General features: G+C 41.1%; 1 protein-coding gene across 1 annotated transcript in view; it reads left to right on the top strand.

The window, feature by feature from the left end:
- Nucleotides 1-21,679, top strand: part of PPARGC1A (PPARG coactivator 1 alpha) — a 68,742-nt gene that overhangs the window by 18,069 nt on the left and 28,994 nt on the right. The window contains exons 3-5 of the mRNA XM_058803956.1: nt 17,677-17,871; nt 18,834-18,956; nt 19,853-20,057. Of these exons, the coding sequence (XP_058659939.1) occupies nt 17,677-17,871; nt 18,834-18,956; nt 19,853-20,057 (523 nt within the window). The remainder of the gene's footprint in view (nt 1-17,676; nt 17,872-18,833; nt 18,957-19,852; nt 20,058-21,679) is intronic.

Genomic DNA, 21,679 nt, shown 5'->3' with positions numbered 1-21,679 from the left:
AGGCCTTCTGTCCACATCCACCAGAAGAGATTGCTTGTTTTCAGATGCACTTGGAGGTAGATGTGTTGGAAGCTGCCTGTACGTGGCTGATAACTGAGAGGAAGTATCTATGTAGCACGATCCATGCCCTTTTCTAATTTGTCTTTGAATGTCAAATCTTTCCTCACTGAGTCAGCAAAAGAAGAGATTCTATAGTAGAATTCATTGCCCTTCTATCCCTTTCAGTAGAGTGGCTAGGTTTTCCCAATTCCTCCCCAAAATCCTTCTTTAAAAGAATTCTTACAAAGACATCCCTCAAATGTATTGTACAGAACTCCATTATATTCTCTAGTCATTTCGGATTCAGGCCCATAATGTGCTGTTATTTCTTAGGATCACCCTCAACAATGCTGATGTATTCCAAATAAAAAAGTAAATAAATTAAAAAAAAATTAAATTTTTGTGAAAATCAAAGTTGTAGAGATTTGGAGGTAGTCCACATTCGTCTTTACCACTGTTGTCCCTAGAGAGTCAACTCTTAAGAGCTGAGAGTGAGTGACCTCTAAAGAGAAAAACAAATTTCATTACAGACTTCTGCATTTCACAGACAGTACTGTAGCATAATGACATGTTTTTTTTTTAATAGCAAAGGAGTGAAGGTGCTCATAGACTTGGAGTGGAAACCTAGAAAATATTTAAATATTTTAATCCATTTGAATTGTTTCTGTGCAAAGAAAATGCAATTCCTGGTGCCCAATTTGTACGCTCCAAAATTGCTGGAAATGTTTTCCTCCTGCTGCTTGAATACTTTGAATATGTGCAGGTGTCCTTTCTGGTTTTTACAGATACTCAACTAATGAAGGATCAGGGCCTCTTCACCTAGTGTTCTCCTCTGAAATTCAGTAATTGTTTTGCATTGGGGGTAATTGTACCTAGAAATATTAGACAAACCCACTGATTCAGACTCCGGAACTCTTGACTATCTTCCCATATTGCATTCCATGATTTGGTTAGATTATATCTTATCTCTAACCTTCTTGCTTCAATAAACACACAATATCTAAATAGTCTTCTTCCACCTTACACACAAGGAAAATCATCAGCATTTAATCTGTTGCTGGTGTTAATGGCACAATTCCTCATCCTAATTCCAATTCACTCTGCCTGATATCACACAAATGCCTTTGAGAAAGGCATTTTATCCCTGATACTGTGCCAAAGACACTTTCTTCCTTCGTCACTGCTGTTTGACTTTCTTTGGACTTCATAATGACCTTTTGCAGGCTGTGGTAGATGACACAGGCTTACATACGAAAATCTGTGAAGGAGTGCTGCATCCCAGGCTGTCAGCTCCAAAGGTTCCTGGCAGCAGATCCCTGATCTTGAGCTGCTACTGTAGCAAGAAAGTGTAGTCTCTTCACTAGCAAAGAAAAGAATGGAAAGAGTATACAGTAAAAAACAAGGTAGTAACACAACAGCTTTTTTCTTTCTGTCTTTTTCTGTCTGGCACATTGCAGACACCCCATGCTCTGCCCTCCTGTCGGCTCTGCAGCTTGGGAGCCTTATTCAGTACAGCTGCCATCATGGCAGCCTGGTGGGGAGCAACAAGAACTGCTTTTGTGATTATTTTTGATTCCAAGGGCCATCCAAGTCTAAAGTAAAATATTTTCCTACATAGCTTTGTAGTAATTTGGGAATCTTCCAAGATGAAAGCTCTGCCGAATCGTCAGTTCACTTTCTCCTTCATATCCTTCCTTGGGACAAACAAGTGTGTGTGATTATCTTTACAGGTAAAGACTTACCTCACAGGCTTTGGATGTTTTCTGGTGTAATGTAAGTTATGCAAAGAGAAGGCCTCACTCAAGCAATATGTTTGTGGGCCCTTTGTTTTTCCAAGAGACTTACTGAGTTGCTGTTCTATTATAGCCTCTTCCTCCTGCATTTTAGGGGATTGGCCTGGCTCTTCATGTTAAAATGGATGGCCTCCATGCTCACTTTTGAACTCAGTCATGACTGTGTCTTTTCCAGTGGTCCAAACTTGTCTCTTTTGCTGTAGCCCTGATGTTCTCCCTAACATCCACTGCATCATAGAGATACCTTTGTCTTTCTGATAGAGTTATATCTTACCAGCCTTATTCTGTGTGTCTGTTCACTACTCTCTCTGTGTCAACTTTGTCTAGAAATTTCCATTCTGGAATGCTAGTTTTAAGTGACCAAATATTATAGTGTCATTTTCTGTACAAAAAATGGCAAACTCACCAAGTTCTGTGAATGTACAAAATAAACTTCTTCTTAGCTGTGGACTGTGACTCCAACACTCTTGACAACCAGTTTTTCAGTCTTCTTCTGACAACTAGAAGTTCAACTGAAAGTACTTAGGGATGGGGAATGTGTGCATTGTTGTTGTTGGTGAAATGTGCCCTGCTTGGAAGGCAGTGGTAGTGTTGCTCGCTGTAGCCCTGCTCTCCCACCATGACTATGGCCTACAGGCACTGTGGCCTGGAGAAGCTGACTAATCTGTGAGCATCAAATCCCCTTCTGTAAAGCATGGATTATAATCCTCCTTTCTTGATCTTGTCTGTTTGAACTGTGAGTACTTTCTGCAGATACTTTCCCCTGATATGTGACTGGAGATCATTCAGTGCAATGGGGGTGTTTCCTTGGTAGTGCTAGAATACTACTTCAAAATTCAAATTGCAGGAGCTGGATAGTAGTGTTAATCATCATAATGAAGATGGAGCATGATTTTTGCTGCATGACTGCAGAAGGAAAGGCTGAGATAGATCTCTAAAATCACCGAGTGCATACTTTCAAAGACAGGAGTTGCTCAGCAGCCAGGTGACAACAGACATGCTGTTTATTCAGCAGAGAGGCTGTGAACTTAACTCCTTAGTCAAAAAGAAAACTTGCTTCCCAAATGCAGACATATGGAGGGTTTTAATGGCAGTTGCAAGACATGTGGCTGGGTTATACCACTATGTGTGAGCTTATAAAGACACAGGGTGTATATCTGATGAGGGAATCTGTGAATGCCACCACTATTTAAAAGTAAAAACATTCCTCACTCTGAAAAGCAAGTCCAAGAAAAATTGTGTCTGAGGGGACAGGCTTCCAGCTCCAAGGCAGTTGGATGTGATATCTGCCCAGTAAGGCAAGATACTTCTGTTCAGCTGCATGGATGGCTTTTAGCCTGACCATGCCCAGAGTTTCTGTCTAGAAGATGGCCTTACTCAAGTTGAGATTTGTAAATAATGTTAAAAATTACTCATATTAAAGAGCTGCAAGGGAGGGAAGAAGTACTTGAAAACATACTAAAATGTGTGTCTGAATCAATTTCCATTTGGTGCTCCTGTTACAGCAATCATCTGGCTGCCAAGACTGGTGTAGTACTGGGGGCATCATGTGGAAGGCAGTGGGCAGGAATCAGTGTGCAGGGGCCCTTGCTGCTTCAATCCTGTGATGTTCTGATCTGAGCTCGTACACTGAGTACCCACAGTGGTGTTATCTGCAGAAGTGCAAAGTCGAGGCAACAGCAGCAGCAGGGGTGTTACACCGCATGACTGGTTTCTGTGGTGATGTCTTTCAGACTGGCTGTAGCACGAGTGAGATGTATGTAAGGACAGAGAACATTTGTGCTTTGCTTTGGAGTTTCTTTTTTTTTTATTTGATACCTTGTCATGGTTTTCAGTGAGGAGCAGATGAATGGGTATCCTGCTTAACAGAGCTTAAAGAGAAACTGCTTGTAGCCTAAAAAACACGCCAAAATATCAATTTATGTGTTTTAAAGATGAGGTGGCTTCATTAAAAATTGTAGGATCTTGCAGTTTTACTCCAAAGAAAATACTGCTAACTCCACAGTTCAGCTGGCGGGTATCCATGTCAGACTGTGGAGCTTTAGTCATATGCAGAAGTCTTCTTATGGTACTAAAAATCATTTTGTTTTCTTCTAAAGTCACGGACAAGGAGCTAAAATTGTCTCACTCGAATATGCATTTTTGAATTTCAGAATTAAATGTAATAAAGGAGATTTTTTATTTTTGTTCTCTTTTGATGAGACATGCAATGAGAGAGTCCGGATGCTGCGTTAGAGTATCTTTTGATTTGCTATTTGCTGTGTGTTAAACTTTTATATTTCAAAGAAGCGTTTGTACCTATACTGGGTGTTTGGCAAATCCAACAGCTCATTAGATGTTAACAATAGCAACACTGCTAAATACAAAGGATTCATAGGCAAAGTACCCCTCAGGCTATATCTCTGAGAGAAAAAGTAGCAAATAGAATCAGAAACTAATTAAATAGTCAGCTAAAGCGAGCATAACTTAAAAAAGCTCTAAAACTGCCAAAAATGGAAACATATTACAGTTATCTGCGTTCACAGTGCAGAACAAGTTTGGTAGTATTTAAGATAATTCTCTAGTGCCTGCTATTTTTAGTCCAAGGGTAAGCTTCTCTAAGAGCCTTTCAGCGTTGCATCCCTTTAACCTGGCCTAACAAGCTAAGCCAGTAAGCTGTCTGATTTCCGCCTAACAGGAGGCAAAGAGATAGCTGAAACAAACCATTTGTGGTGCAAACGCTCAGCCTATCTTGTCTTAAGAGCTTTCTTTGTATGGATTTTTTTTTTTCCAAACGTCTTCGTATTAAGCTTGCTTGTCAGAGACTTAAATTGTCAGGCTTTGCTGTTTGGGAATGGTAGAAGCGCAGGAATGAAAGGAAGATTTTATAGACTCAGCCTAATGGAAATAAACATTTCCGCATTGCCAATGGTGAAACCTGATTAGGGCAGTTTAAGCTATTGCTATTGACGTGTCTGAAGAAAAAGGAATGTATGTAGTTTTTCTCAAGGAAGGAGGGGCAGAAATAAAGAGCCTGATTTCCTTCTCACTTACAATTAATCTGTCCTTGTTTAACTCCACCGGCTTTGCCGGGTGATGCTTGGTTTGTGCTGCTCTAATCCAAGGGAACCAAGCTGGAGTTGGCGTTGTGCTCCCTGTGCCCCCAGCACTCAGATTTACAGCACTCTTTGCCATCAAAACGGGGCAAGGCCAGAGGCATCTGTAAACATTGTGGTGCTCATTGCACTCCGGTGTTTTGGTGCTTCAGGTGAGTAAGACTTGGCAGTATTGCTCATTTACAGGTAGCTAGCTCTTTTTTACTTAAAATACTTTGTGGCGGGGTGTTCTTTCCCCTACTCCTTCATGTGTAGAATCAAGTGCAACCATGTTTACTTTCTTGTCTCCCTGTTTTCTCTTCCTCTCTCCCCTTCTTTCCCCTACTTACCCCCTGGTCGTGTGTGTAATCCCCATGTATGTTTACAAAACAGGATTTCATTGCTTCCTAAACATGAGTGGTCCCACCCACTCCTCTGAGCCAGCTGAGCAAGGCTTGGACACTCATCCCGGGCTCTTTCCAATCTACAGCTCCCTTCCCCTCTCTATTTGCCATCAATTTGAGTGCTGAAAGAGCAGAGAAAAACATCTCAATACAAAGGGAGACTATTTTAGCCAGGAAAATGTAAGCCATGTTGAACCCAGTGATCTGCAGGATCCCATCTCTGGTTTAGTATTCAAATGGTTTCAATTTTCTTATTATTCTTGGGGTTATGCACATCCTGTGGGGTTTTGGCTGTGCATTTAGCTGCTACACAGGCTCAGGGTATAACTTGTGTTAACTTCAGCAGGGATAACTTTTAAACTGAAGGTGCACTTGACATGGACAAATAATGTCAGTGTATATAGGGAATGCAAGCTCAGCATGTACCACATTGTAGGCAAGATGAGCCCAAGCCACTTTTAAACAGTGTCTAAGTCATAGCAATGCAGTGCTCAGCTGCAAAACTCACTTGGTAAGGAGGAACAATTAGCCCTTGCTGGGCTGTGGCTGGACTGCTCTTAGTCCTGGGACAGGGTGGTGCAGACACACTATGTAGGAGCTGCTGTTCTCATCTTAAGCATCAAAATACATTAAGAGCAGAGGACCAGGTCCCTAGCTAGCATAAATCTGTATAGCTCTGTTAAAACCTGTGGAGAGGCCTTAATTTACTGCAGCTGAACATCTGGGTCTAAGTTCTTTGTCTTTTGGTTACCAGCAGGATTAAATAGAAGTACCCCAAATTATTTATTTTAGGTGCTGTGGCAGCATCTCAAAGCCCAATGGTAAAACAGGACATAGATATAAAAGGGGTTGTGTGAACAAATAAAGAAAAGTCCCTGTCTAAAGGAACTTACGGCCTAATTAACAATGTTATGTAGGGCATTGGTAAGTAAGTACATCTGGACTTGACTGCTAAGTGTCATCTTTTAAGAGGATAAAAAAAATATGCCCAGTTTGATTTTTGCCATTTCTGGTGGAAAAGGGACTGGACAACATGAGTGCCTCACTAAAAAAAATTGCAGTCTTTTACATCACACAGATAGAGAGCTCATGATCAGGGACATGCAGACTTTTAAAAAACTAGCAGAGAATGAGCAATAAATTCAGTCTTGACTAAGGAGTAAATAGAAGAGAGGCAACTGCAGTGGGAACTGTAGTGTGCACCACAGTATGCATGCACTACATAACTCTGCCAGACTGGCTGGGGGAAATGGACATGGTAATGTAAACTAGCAAATTAGTTTTACATTTTATTGTCAACTCCATTTTATTAATAGGATCTGTGAAGACTAGTTGGGAAACTTAGGAAACTTAGTCCAGGAAACTTAGAAATAAGCCAAGGGTGGACACGACCTAGAGGAGACTGCAACAGATAGCTCTTCTGTGATTTTTTTTTTTTTAATGTTTCCTGTTTTAAAATCCATCTCTACTTTACCATTCTATTTGCATATACAAAATTGGGTTAAAAGAACAATAAAGTCTTAGCACTGAATGAAACATTGAGGAGATATGTAACTGATATGTAACATAGCCAAGTGTTTAACCAGTGGGAAATTCAGATGCCTCTCCTCATCCTGAAGAGTATTCTTGGTGGTTGTAGAGGTTTACCAGGTTGCGCTGTTCAATCACTGCTTTTTGAGGTGAGGGCTTATTTGCTTGCTGAGAGAGGCTTTCTTTCTATATTTGTGGGACTGTGAAGGTGCTCTGAAGAGCCTGACAAAAGTCACCTGTGGTCTGTGCTGTTGTCCCTATACCTGCTAGGGTGTTTCTTAGTGTGGAATCTGCGCATTCTCATTTGGTGCTTCATTATAAAGGAGTCTTTATTGCTTTCAGCCCAGGACATTTAGAGTACAGGTACCTGAGGTTTATTTTATCTATCTAAACCACCTCTCTAAGTGCCGTGTGTGTGTCAGTCAACACGTCTGCTAGTATATACAAACAAGGAGGACACTGAAGGACGTTGCTGTGCCACCTGAAAATAATGTAGAGCTACACAGGTAAAATATACAGAGAAAATGAATCTTTAGGCTTGTAAACAAATTTTTGTGTTGTATCTGAGTAAACTCTTCTGACCATCTCAAACCAGGTAGCTGCCATCCAGTTAAATTACAATAAAAAATGATGGGCAGTCCAGATGTATTAATGATGTACTCATCCACTCATGATTCAACTGTAAGGAAAACCAGTGCTTTTCTTCCTGTGAGACGTGACTTGTGTTTATCATACCTGTTCAATGGGCATGTGTTAGGCTTGATGAAGCTGAACACGCTGAGAAATTAAAACATCATAAAAAGCGTTTAATGAATTTGATACTTTACAAATGCTAATTTCCTGGTCAAATTAAATTCCAATTTTCTAACAGTAAAAGCACCAGATAGGAGTAGCTTAAAAATGAATTTTTGTAGCTTAAAAATGAATTTTTGAGTGTGTGTTTCATTTATACAAAACTAGTCTCCCCGTAAATGAACGAAATTTAAAAATCTGTGTAAAACTCTTCTCTGCTATATTATGTACAATTTTACCTTCAAATTTGTATCTCTTTAGAGTCATAAATCTCAAGATAGAAGTAGGGATGATAATAGACATCCTGACATATCCAATATAATTAAAAGTCAAGGAAATGCAACACTGAGATAAAGAATGAAAAAAAGCGACAAGATAGTGCTTCTTGTTGGTAAAGGAAGAGTCCATACTGACACTCAAGTGCAGTTCTTAGAGATATTTGTCACGATAAAGAGGACAAACAAGTTTTTACATCAGTTACATGTGTGAAATTATCACTGCAAAATATATATAGCTTTTTTTTCCTCCAGGATATGCTATGCTGCCTTACAAAGGTATATGAATGTTGAAAAATCTTATGTCAGTGCATAGAGAGATTAGTGTGGGCATGGACTATAAATCAAGTAAATAAATAAATCTGAGCAAGCAGTGCTTGACTATTTGGACTGAAATATTGCTGACACTGTTGTTGAAAGCTCTGCAACAGGAGAGTACCAAATGTCTTCCCTACCTTATGCAGTACCCTGCCTTCCCCTTCTTCCTTCTTCCTACAGTACCCACTCCGTATTAGAGCTTGTTCAGACTGGGGCCCCAGGATCTTTAACTCTCTACCCTCCTCTATATTATTTAGGTGCATAATAATAATTAAAAATCCCTGTCTGGGTTGTTGCTCAGGACCTTGTTACAAGCCTGAGCCACTGTCTCTGTGTGAGGAAGGGAGGATGGGTAAGAGGTGCCGTTTGCTGCTCCAAATAGCGAATCTTCTGGGTGCTGAGCTCATAGACAGCCTGCCCAACCTCTTGCATGCTGGGCTGAGCTACTCATGCAGGTCAGGCTACCTGTCCTGCATCCCCTTGCCCAGATCACTCACTCCTCTGCCCACCCATGCGGCCCCAGCAGTTCTGGCAGACAGGAAACTTCACCTCCAGACCAGCTTCTCTGGCTTCACTCTTGTGCTGTGAAATAAAACTTACAGCCTTTCTTTTCATTGTGGCTCTTCATCAGGCACTTTCTTTCCTTTGCACTTCTGCACTTTCCCTGCTCTTGGTTTTGCCCACCAGAAACACAGAGAGAGTTTTGTGCTTCATTGTGGAGCTCAGCCCAAACCTAGCCCATTGTGGGCTGGACAAGACATGCCAGATCTTTTCGTGCTGCATTTCCTCACCCATAAAGACCAGGTGGACTTTGCTAGCACGGGGCAAAGCAGCACAATAGTAAGTCCATGGTGTGCCTCAGTGCTACAAACGTGAAGGTCCTTTACAGTGTCAAGTCCTGTAGAAATTAAAAAGCTCCCCTGATGAGCTAACCCAGTAAGAAACATGGTTAGAGCATTTATTTAGTAATCAGCAAATTAGTCTATATAGTCAGAAAATGTTGAGGTCCAAACTTATGATAAGATGATTTTTTTTCAAGTGTTTTCTCAATATTGTGCTCAGGATCCAGTATAAATTGAAGAGTGACCTTTTGATATTGAGTTAAATTGACTGTGTTTGCAAAGATTCTGTGGTTTCACTTAGTATAAATTTTGGATATTTGGTATACCACTGAAGTGGAATCCAGCACAATATCTTGTCATTGGTCCCCTTAATATAGTCAATAGCACAGCAGCTTGCTTACAGATTGTTTTTTGTTTTATCTTCTCTCCAGAATCAAAGATTATTATGATAGAGGGGAAGGATGCAGTTTACACAAATCAAATTGAAATGGCTTGCAAAATGTGGATGAATTTTGGTCAAAAGATGTAAAGCATGGGTTGCTAGCTTGATCCTCAAGTTCATGAGATGAGTAAGTCAATTAGTAGCTGTTCAGTTTATTATAAACTTAATTTCCAGGCTGTAATGGAAACTTCTGAACTGCAACAACTTGTTTGAAGTAATAAGAATAAGGTGACTTTGTGGTAGAGGAATATTCAGTAGGCTTTTTTAAACTGGCATGTTTAGGTTAGAGCAGAAAAGTTAGATTTTTCACTTGTAAACGTAGTTATCTTACTGGAACTATGGCAGCATTACTTCCAGTGATCCAAGGACATGATCTTAAAGAAAAGCCTATTTGCAAGTGGTCTGCACGTGGTTTTGAGTTGTGATGCTTTAATACCAAGTGCTTGACACAGTTTTACAGTGTCAGGAGAGCATTTCACAGAGAGAAAGCAATCTGAGTTCAGTTACCAAGTTGCACATAAGAACTTTGTGAGAAATAAGCAACATGCTGATAATGACGAAAATTATTTCTTTTATTTTATTTTATTTTATTTTATTTTATTTTATTTTATTTTATTTTATTTTATTTTATTTTATTTTATTTTATTTTACTTCCATTTTTATACTCTGAAGAGAGGAGGGGGAAAAATGGATGCTACTGGTGCTCCCATCTCCTTCAGCCTGTGGACATTTAGCAGGTCCCTCCAGTGATGCCCTAATGTTCCTAGGAGTGATACTGGGGATTTGTGCCCCTTTGGGACCTAGCTCTGCAAATTAGGCATTGCAGTACATGAATCGTAATTGTTTAATATTTATATTTATATTATACCTAGAATCACAATATTTATTTAATATCATTTTTGGGGGAAACATTTTGTAGTTGTACAGCTCATTACTTCAAGTCTATATGTAGAGAAATCCAACTGGAGTGAAGCTTTTATGTAAATGTTGGCAAGTGGTTGGTCCTACAATTGAGATATATATTAACATTCCATATGAAGGGTAGTGGGGCTGTTGAAATCAGAAGGCAGGCTCTGGAGTCAAGTGGTCTTTGCCTGCAGGTGCATGTGAGGAGTATGAATATAGCTGCCTCCTTCAAGAAAAGAAAATATCTTGTTTCCTTTCCATACCCTAAAGGCATTTGCACAGGGGTGGTGATAATTAATCCCCATATTTCTACTTCATATAAAGAAATCTGGCTGTAATTTTCTCCTAGTGGGACTCCATTTTGTTTTTAAAGATAATTGATAGCTCTGGACTAAAGCATTTCAATTATGGGAGTGTCTCTTGGGGACCAGACTAACAGACCTTGGAAAAATGTTCTTATGCAAATGCATCATGTGAATTTGTACTGTAAGACAACGCAGGATGCCTAAGCATTTGCAAAGCAATTGAACAGTAAAATAGAAGCTGAGAAAGTTCTTCATATATATAAGGGCATGGGACTCATTGTGAGCAGGTAAGGTGGAGCAAGTGATTCACCACTTGGACCACTAATTCATCTTTGGCCCTGGGTACAGCCAGCTCTAAGTTGAGGGAAAGGTGGCGCTTGCCTTGGACAAGGCAAGGGCATGGAAAAGGCAGCAAAATCAACATGAGAGATCTGTCTGTGCCATGCCATGGCAGGTTGACTGCTTCTGTGCCAGAAGAGGGGAAACTTGGGCTGTAGTTCTTCCCTTTCATGGTCCTTGACTTACATTCTCATTTTTCTCTGTCAGGAGTAGGAATACCAACCAACCTTCATCCTAATCCCTGTACACCTCCTACCCTCCCAATGCTTCTGTGCCGCCTGTGGCTCCTTATCCTCTTGTGCCAAAGCTTGGTTTGTGGGGCTAGTGCTGAGACAGCATCTGCCCCTACTCATGCATGTTTGTTGACAGGAGGTGTTCAGGGCCTGAGTGGTGTTAATGAGCTTTTCGTGCCTCTGCATCCTTATGTGCAAAAAAGGGTGAATCTGTACCCCTCGTTTCTTAAGGAAAAGACAATCTTAAGGACATCCTTACTCCAAAATTTGTAATTAAGGAATTAAGTCCTGTTGGAAATCCCTGGTGTGCTCACAAGTCAATTTTGTTTGTTTGAAGGTAGAGCCATAATGTATTAGTATTTTTAGATCACTCATATTTTCACCTGGAGGAAAAAAAATATTTTCTTTGTTAATTGTGCTATAAATAGTTCTTAGGCTGATGAGGAGAAATGAGTCAATATGTTGAAATGGTGATCCCTTGTGAGTTCTGGTGTGCACCTGGCTGCTCTGAATTGCTTACCAAGCTGGGCTGCTGGAGTGGTGACAGCTTCTGCCAGCTGTGGATCTGTCCCAAAGTTTCCTGGGCTTTTTACAAAGATGTGGCCAGCTGCCACTGCTCCCAGCTCCTTGGGGCTGTGGATTAATAATGCAGCTTAGACCCTGATCTTTCAGTATGAATCACAGTGGGCCTATATGCTATTCAAATTGTCAGTAAAGAAGCTTCAGAGCATCATCATTCATTAGCTGATTTCATTCTTTGAGATACAGTCAGCAAAAGTTGTGCACGCACTAATCACAATTGAAAGGGAGAGGAGAAGTCACTCAAAGGGAAGATGTTGGAGATACTATTAATATGTCAAAAATATTTTCTAAAAGATGGGCTTGATAATCTTCTGGAATGGATCAGCATACCTGTGCTGATGAAAAGAGCTACAGGATAATCCTGACTCAGGACATCTGCACACTGGCTTCAGGGTTTTCAAGAAGAGATCACAGAAACACAGATAGATGGGTTGGAAGGGACCACAGAGGGTCAGCTGGACCAATCTCCCTGCTCAAGCAGGGCCATCCTGGAGCATGTGGCACAGGATTGTGTCCAGACAGCTCTTGAATGTCTCCAGTGACAGAAACTAAACTACACCGCCTCTCTGGGCAACCTGTTCCAGTACTCTGTCCTTCACAGAGTAAAGAAGTTCTTCCTCATGTTCAGGTAGAAAGTTTTGGCATCAGTTTCTGCCTGTTCCCTCTTGTCCTGTTGCTTGGCCCCCCTGAGCAGAGCCTGGCTCCGTGCTCCTGCCACCCTCCCTCAGGTACTGACAGACATTGATGAGCTCCCCTCCCAGCTGTGTCTTCTCAAGGCTGAACAGGCCCAGCTCCCTCAGCCTGTCCTCACAACAGAGCTGTTCCAGTCCCTTCAGCATCTTTGTCACCCTCCTCTGGGCCTGTTCCAGGAGCTCCATGTCTCTCTGGTCCTGAGGAGCCCAGAACTGGGCACAGAACTCCAGATGAGCTTCACCAGGGCTGAGTAGAGGGGAAGGATCACCTCCCTCAGCCTGCTGGCAATGCTCTCCCTAATGCACCCCAGGGCACCAATGGCCCTCCTGGCCACAAGGGCACTGCTGGCTCATGGACACTTGGTGTCCACCAGGTCCTTCTTTGCAGAGCTGCTTTCCAGCAGTTTGGCCCCAGGCATGTGCTGGTCCCTGGGGTTTTTCTTCCCCAGCTGCAGGGTCCTGCATTTGCCTTTGTTGAATTTCAAATGGCCCCTTCCTGCCCATCTCCCAAACCTGCCCAGGTCCTCCTGAAGGGCTGCACAGCACTCAGGGGGATCAGTCCAAAGCTTCTACCCAGTTTATGTCATCTATGAGGAGGCATCTGAACATTCATCCAAGTCACTGATGAATAAATTAAACAGTACTGGGCCCAGTGTTGAATCCTGGGGGACACCACTTGTGACAGGCCTCAAATCAGGCCCATGCCACTGATTACCACCCTCTGGGTTCTGCTGTTCAGCCAGTTCTCAATCCACCTCATTGTCCACTCATCCAGCCCATACTTCCTGAGTTTCCCTATGAGGATGTTGTGAGAGACAGTGTCAAAGCCTTCCTGAGGTCAAGGTAGACAATATCCACTTGCTCTCCCTTTATCCATCCAGGTAGTTTTTCCATCATGGAAGGCAGTCAGGTTGGTCAATCACGATTTACTTATCTTTAGTGAAATCATGCTTGACTACCTCTGATTGCCTTTGTGTCATCCATGTGGATATAGGTGGCCTCCAAAATGAGGTGCTCCATCACCTTTTTAGGGATCGAGGCGAGGCTGACTGGCCTCGTTGTTGTTGAGTGGGCCAATACTGGGCCCCATATTGAACCTTGTGGAGCACCACTCATGATGCCACTCATGACTCCTTGCCATTTTTGAAGACTGGGGTGACATTTGCTTTCTTGCAGTCCTTAGACACCTCTCCTGATCTCCATGACCTTTCAGAGATGACCAGAAGCAGCCTCACTATGATGTCTGCCAGCTCTCTCCAGCATTCATTGGTGTGTTGTGTCAGGGCCTATGGACTTTTGGATTTCAGGTTTTCCTAGGTTTTCTCTAACCCAATCTGATGGTAATGACAGAGATTTTAAAATGTTGCATGATTTTTTAAAGGAAGAAAATTTAAGGATAAATTACAGCATTGCTCCCTATATACACCCTAAAGGGATGCCTGTGAGTGACAGCATGGACAAGCTTCTGTTACAGCTCAATCTTTGGCCTCTGTGGATTGCTGACAAGTAACAGGTATTACAGACATAAAATGCTAACCACAGGGTGAGCCCAGCTCCATCAATAGTCAGAATAAGCAAAAGAGAAGGAATCATCAGGGGTAGAGGATTTAAATACCTTTGCGTGGGTAAATTATCAACTCATTTCACTGACCAAAGAGAGAATATCTCTGGAGACATTTTACTGAAGGCAGAAATGCAATTAGATTGTTACACAACTATTACAGTGTTTTCAGACAAAGAATTATTTTTAGTGCTGTAGAAGTATTAAATTATTAGAGCAAAACATGTAAAAGCAGAGAAGAGCACAGTTAAAAACTTTCCATGGTCTTTGGACTCCCAGATGGACTCATGTTTGAGGATTGGTTGATGTTCTTGCAGTTTACCTCTGTTGAATTCACCCATAAAGAGTGACATAAATGCCAGATTTTATTTCCTTTCAGAGCTAACGGCATTCTGGATATGCTGGAAATTTCTGTTGTCAGAAACACAGAAGTGCGTGCATTCATTGGCATACTTGTGTTCCTTGCCTCCTTCGTCTGGGTGAAAATTATAGGGATCAAAACATATCTGGCCCTAATGTCTTCATGCTAACATAACAGTGTGATTTGGAAGTGATGCATAACTGCTTCTGCATTTAAAAGGCAAGTTAGCAACATGGAGTCATTATGCATTGTTTTCATAAAAGTTTAATAATTGCATTTGCCATGCAGCTTTACATTTGAGATTATCCTCTGGTCCTTCTTACACACTGTAGTTCATTTAGGTGGTCTAAATACCTAGGATCTGCTTCTATAAGAGAAGCAAATCCTTCTTGTGAGATCCTGCTTGAAGTTAAGGACGTGGTGTAGTCAGTTCCAGGGAGCACGCAGCACATCCTCTGGCCTTGGCAGAGGTGGGGGTGCTCGGCTCCTCCTGTTCCACCGAGCCCATGCAGCGAGCAGGTTGGATGCCAGTCTGAAATGTGAACTTCTGCAGTGACACTGCTGAAACTGTGAAAGAGCCTGCATTTGGCTATGGTGTTGCTTCTCCCCAGTGCTGTCAACACCAAGACTCAGACTGCAACAGCAAAAGAGGAAGCTGCTGCTTCAGTGATTATTGTTCAGACATTAATGTACCCAACCATCTCTCCCTCTGCATCTCTCCACAGCACCATTTCTGCTGTATCTAATAATTGTGTTTCTTTATAAACAATGATTTAGGACAAATATTTAGCAATAGCATAGTTAAATCTTTAAGAGGTTATCTAGCAATGTCATTTTCTTGACTAATGTGTTCCTGCTGCCATGTCGTTTGTGAATAGACATGTGTTAGCCAGCTAGTGTGCTTCATCTGTGGTGACTTTGATTTATTTGCTCTGTAAATTGGGACTGAAGCAATAATGGAAAGTGACATTAATTGTTTAACAGAGTCCTCTTTGTCACATCCTCTGCTTTCTCTGGGGTGTTTGAATGTTGAAACTTGTACAAAACTAATTGAAATTGCTGTGATGAGGACCAGTGTCCGCTCAACTTTCTGTTCTTGAATGTCAGCGCACTTGAATGTCTGTTTAAAGCATGAGAGTGGAGCAGCTAACAGCAAATATCAGGTTTTCTTCTGGCATGCTATTATTAAAGGAGGCATTCCCTGTTAGAAATAGCAACGCTTCCAGCTTCATTGTCAGCTTTATAAGCTGCAAGGCTCAGCAGTGTGCCCCACCAGATGGACTTGCTGAAAACTTTCCTGGTGTAGGGCTGGGGTCAGGCAGCCAAACCAGCCCATGGACACCCTTAGGCTCAAGGGCTGGCTCTCACACCATTCATCCCACCACCTTGGGATGGGGACTTGAAATGCCATTGGGAAAAAGCACTGGTACACACTTTCTTGCCCAGTGTGCCTTTTCTTACTATTCTAGAAGTGATACAGTAATTTTTCTCTTTTCCTCTCAGAAAGTGGCTGTGAAAAGCTGAATTCGGAGCATGGTTTCATTTGGCTCCCTTCTGCCAATTTCATTCTCTACACACTGAATTATCACAGCTGTGTGCACGTCTCCCTAGTATGGTGGAAATCACCTGATACCAAATTTTGGATACTTTTTCTCAGTGGATAAGTGCCTTTTGTCCTTTCAAGTAAATGCTTCTCCTTAGCATTAGCTTGCCTGAGTATTTATTTGTTTCTTGGAGATGATGCCGTAAGCACCAGAACAGTGCTCTGCCTTAGCTTTCTAGCTCAAAGACAGCTTTTATGTTAGAAGCTGTGAGGTGTGATTTGGCAGAGAAGCCTAGCAGGAGCAATTATCTGCGTGGTTTATGATCATCTCTGTTCAGAGTCTGCTAGATAAAAGTATTACTGAAAAAAGTCATGCTAAGGGGATACCCAGATTCACTTGATTATTTTTTTTTCCAAAGTGTAACTTGGCAATGTTTTGCTGTTGCTTTTTTTAACTTCTTTTTTTTGCTTGTTTGTTTGTCTTGCTGGTATTATTTGTCCTGCTAGTTCACTTTCTTACTTTGAGATTTGAACTTAGCTGAAATTTTTTCACAGTGGGGACCTGGAGCATGATGAGCTGCTCTGAAGCCGGTGCAGAAACTCCCAATTTGATATCACTTGAATCAGTGAAAGGCTTTTCATTTACTTCAATAGCACTAGGATCAGCCTAGGAGTCCTAGATAATTGATCTGTCAAGATCAATTTCCAATCTCTCTGAAAAATAAATATAATGATTTTTACACAGTTCTATTTCTCAGTTCTAACTCTCAGCACTCAAAAAATCTGTATCTTAATATACAGTAGGGACTATATTTCATTAAAAATCAGGAGGCGCTTAAATTTACTCAATTTGACGAAAAGAACTCTTGCTGCTGAAATAAGATATAAATTAACATTACAGGCACTTCTGATTAGAAATTAATCTATTTTTTATAATTGCAGTCAGAATTTGATAAATGCATACAATAGTGTATTGAGCACTCAAAAGACACAATTTGAAAGGACAACTTCAAAGGCAACCTCCCTAATATGTTTCTTTAAAAGAAACCCAAACAACCTGTCATTTACCATATGAGTGCTGCTGGCTATTCTTACACCAGAATACTCAAGAATAAGAAGCTGTTTTATTTTGGAGCAAGGATTTGCAGAAATGTGGAAGGGAAACCCTTTCTTGCTTACACTGGACCGTATATGTGAATGAAGTTTTCAGTGTTTTTCTGGTGATTCGTTTTGGTGTCCTGATTAGCTGTCTGATTCCTGTAATTTTGTCATGTCAGTTAGCTGGTGTTCAGTGTTGAAGAGCAAAAGAAAAGGACAGCCTGGGCTGACACCAGCATTAGGTGTCAGCATCTTAGGCTCATCCTGTAATACAATCCCTGAGTGATCACTTACCATTCCTAACACCTGACAGAAGAAAGAATTGTGGAAGAAAAGTAAACTCGCATTATGCCATGAGTGCAAAGAGATTTCTTTTGAACAGAAATGGATCATTTTATTGTACCTAATTACATTGTCTGAGATTCTGTTGCAGGTTGCTGTTCCAAGGGCCAGTTTAACTACGTGTTGTCTGCTTGTTCACACACAGAGGCATCGTTTTGTTCCTTTTCTCACCTGGTTCCTCTTTTTATTTCGTCCTCTCCCACAGAAACTAGATGAAGAGAGCGAGGCAAACTTGCTAGCAGTTCTTACAGAAACGCTGGACAGCATCCCTGTGGATGAGGATGGATTGCCTTCCTTTGATGCACTGACAGATGGAGATGTGACCAATGAAAATGCCGCTAGCCCCTCCCCAGTGCCCGACGGCGCCCCTCCGACCCAGGAGGCAGAAGAGCCGTCTCTAGTAAGAACCCTTCCTACTGTTTAACAGGAATTGGATGTGCCTCTGGCCACCCGCTGCATGGGTATGATGTAGTCACAGTAAGGTCTGGACTTTTCATTTAGACTGGAGAGGAAAATCGAGTAAAGAACTGAGAATTAAGTGGGGGAAACCACCCCCCACCAAATAGCCATAGGATGATTAATATGGCAGTCTATTAAAAAGTTGTAGAAAAGGTTGTTTTTGAAACTCTTAAGCTAATGGGGCTGACATTTTTGCTTATCATTCTGTTCAGATGAGTCGGGGTAATGGTTCTTAACTCATATTTCATTTCTCGGGGCTCTTTTTGTTGTGTGTGTTTAGACATTATTTTTGGTGATCTCTGAAGAAAGGCCCAATGAGTCTGTTGGGATGCAGGGCTGATTTTGTGTCCTTAACATCGATTTGACCAGTAAGCACCAGCTTAATGCTAACCAGGGCAAAACTGAATCTTGGATGAGGATGTGGGTGAAACATTATATGCATTTTGCTTAGTAAATCTGGTCTGTGATGTGATTCTGTTTCTGCTGAAAGCCTCTTATCACTGGCTTCAGTGGGAACAGAGCCAGATACCTGAATCTTGACACCATATCCATTACTCTGGTAAAGTTTATGTCTCTGTATAGATCAGAGGCCTCTTCATGTCAAACAGATCACTGAGAATTTCATTTTGCCCTGGATTCAGAGATCCATGATCCCTGTCAGTTCTGCTTGCCGCTCAGTATACTGCAGTAAAGGGAGCAGAAATGTGCTGCCAAGCCAGAAGGAAATGAAATCTGTTTACTCTGAGGAATATCAAGTCCTACTTTTTGTTTTATTGTACTTTGCTTGCTGAAATTGATATAACTAACTTTAAGTAACTATGCAAAAATGTAGATAAGTCACTTTACTTGATAAAGATGTTTAACTCTTTTCTTTCTACTTCCCTTTCCCTGATGTGTTTGTAGCTTAAGAAGCTCTTGCTGGCTCCAGCCAACACTCAGCTAAATTACAATGAATGCAGTGGTCTCAGCACACAAAACCATGCAAACACTAATCACAGGATCAGAACAAGCCCTGTGGTTGTTAAGGTACAAACTTAATTTTTATAATAAGAGGAAAAAAAAGAAAATGTAACAAGGTCTTTTATGCTTTTAGCAATCAAGCAAGAAGTAGATCTGAATGTATTGTATGTGCTTACTATTTTCTAACTAATTTTTAAAAAATGTGAGTTGTAGACTGGGTTCCAGAAAATCATCTGAGCTCTTTTATGCTCTGAATATTTCATTTATGCCCCTTCTTTTGGCAGAGTTCAGTTGTAGTCACACCGTCTGTTACTCTTACCTACTTTACTGATACACAGAGTAGGATGGGATGTGATAAAATTTGCTGATGGTCTGGTGTTGTTTATGGGTGACTCCAGGATGTGGGACTGCCATTTCCCCAGCTGTCTGAGCTAAGACAAATGACACTGGATTCTTGGCAAAAGATGTATATTAGACATTGGTTGATGGAATGGGGGGCTTGGACGTAATTCTGTTAGCAGACAGTATTAAACAATGTTTGTCTTGCCGTTCAGTGTAACTGAAAACGGGCCATTTAGGAGTACTTAAGAGAGTTGTGAATACTGGGCCCAAGCAATCAGCAGCAAATTAAGGTTTAAACCAGCTTATTTTTTGTTCACACTAAAGGCGCTGTAGGGTCTTGTTAGTTACATGTTGCTGAGTAGGAACATTGCAATGTAGGAGAAATGAAATAAAAAGCTGCATAAATGTAATTTAGGAATTTTAAATGTAATTTTCTTTCCTTGTTCTGCAAACAGTTATTCACAGCTCATAGATCTAGTACACTTAGGCTGAACACTTCATTGAAAATCTCATCTCTTCAGAAAACCTATATCCATTCTGATAAGGTTCAGCTCACTAATTTTAGCTTTACTTTATTTTATTTTATTTTATTTTATTGTTTTATTTTACCCTGTTTTAAGACTGAGAATTCATGGAGCAATAAAGCGAAGAGCATTTGTCAACAACAAAAGCCTCAGAGACGCCCCTGCTCTGAACTTCTCAAATATCTGACTACGAATGATGATCCTCCTCAGACCAAACCAGCAGAGAACAGGAACAGCAGCAAAGAGAAATGCACCTCCAAAAGGAAGCCCCATCTGCAGTCTCAGACAAATCATCTGCAGGGTAGGTGTGGGACTGCAGAATACAGCTTTGGTACCAGCAGTAACCCTGGGAAGCTGAAGTACCATGGTTGGGAATACCCTCAGTACTTCTTCCGTTCTTTGGATTGGTATTGGAAACCCGGCATCACTTCTGTGTAAAGAAAATTTTTAAACTGTATTATGAAGTTAGAATTAGTTAGCTAGATTTAGCTTTTAGACATATATGATCATTTTGTTTATTGCCCCAAGCCTCAGAAAAGGATCTCAGGAAAAGTTTAGCAAATACCACATGGCAATATACCAAGCTAGCTGGAGACAAGTGTAGCACTAAGAAATCATTACACCTCTAAACAAGTTCGGCAGGTCAGTTCATTAGTGAGCTTCTTTCTCTGTTGCTGGAGTAAAACTGAGGGCATTGTTAACCTGCCACCTAGCCCTTAAGAGACAATAAATAGTGCTCTCACTGCTACAGAGAAAACAATAAATGTGTCATTCCTGTTAAAGCTGGAATGCTGGTTTGTAATTTTATTTTGTAAATAGTTGAAAGTTTAGATGCTATCCTGATCTTTCTCTCTTGTTTTTGGATTTTTTTATGGTCAAAACTAAACACTTCTGTTGACTTTTAGTATCCCCTGATGTGTAAAAAACTGGTCTATATTACAAGTAGCTTCTGTGACAGAGATTCAAGAACTTAAAGCTTCCTCTCTCACTTTCTCTCCCTCTCTTTCCCTCTGTTTTCCCACGATAAAGGAAAGCTGTAAAAGCTTACGAACCCAAAGGGAGCTTTTTTAAGTTATTGCTACTTTAAAATACATCTATGTATTGATGTTGGCCTGGCATCTGAAAGGCTTTGTGCCTGCCTCAGACACATCAGTGCCAATCCTGGATGCCTCCACTAAAGTCAGCGGAAGTTACCTGTCTGCAACAGAGATCAGGATGTGACCTTAAATGTGGTGTTTGGTATTTTCAAAGCAACAGCTGTAAACTGTATGTTCTTTCTTCTTTTCCCCTCCCTCTTTCTTGCATTTCAACCTCTATCAAATCTGTTTTCTCATTCTGCACTAGGAAGTATAAGCAAACTTAATAAAAGTAATCTTCCCTTCCTGTCAGTTAATATTGTTCTTGCAGCTGTACATTCTGACATTCTGAGTAAGGGTTTTCTCCATTACGGGCCCAAATTATCTGAACAATATTTCTCATATGAAGGAAATCCAACTGCTCCTAAAGCTTCTTAATGCCAACTGCCACTTCTTCTGGGTGGCTTTATCAGTCTGCTTTCACAGCAGAATCCAGACTGAACTCTACCTGTGAAACCTGGGTCTGTTACTGCAATGGTACTGAAAAACAGAACTGCCAGAAGTTACAGGGGGCTTTATTAACACTGTTGGATGTTAAGGTGGCAGGTGATAAGGTGCATCATGTATAACATGCTCTATGCACGTGTGTGTTATACCCATACAGAGATATATGTGCACACAAGCATGCTTGCAGATTATAAAGTCCTTCTATTCAGATCAGAGCTGCTTTTTTTCCCCCAGCTGAGCAATTGTGTAGATTCAGTTCAAAGAGTCAGGGCACACTGAGCTGTGGAAACAACACGGAGGAGAGGTTAGGAAAGTCCAAAGGGACATATAGCTAACAACT

The sequence above is a fragment of the Ammospiza caudacuta genome, chromosome 4, assembly GCF_027887145.1.
Source record: "Ammospiza caudacuta isolate bAmmCau1 chromosome 4, bAmmCau1.pri, whole genome shotgun sequence".
Classification (NCBI taxonomy): domain Eukaryota; kingdom Metazoa; phylum Chordata; class Aves; order Passeriformes; family Passerellidae; genus Ammospiza; species Ammospiza caudacuta.
Note: the sequence above shows the minus strand (reverse complement) of the source record. Positions and strands in the feature narration are given on the sequence as shown.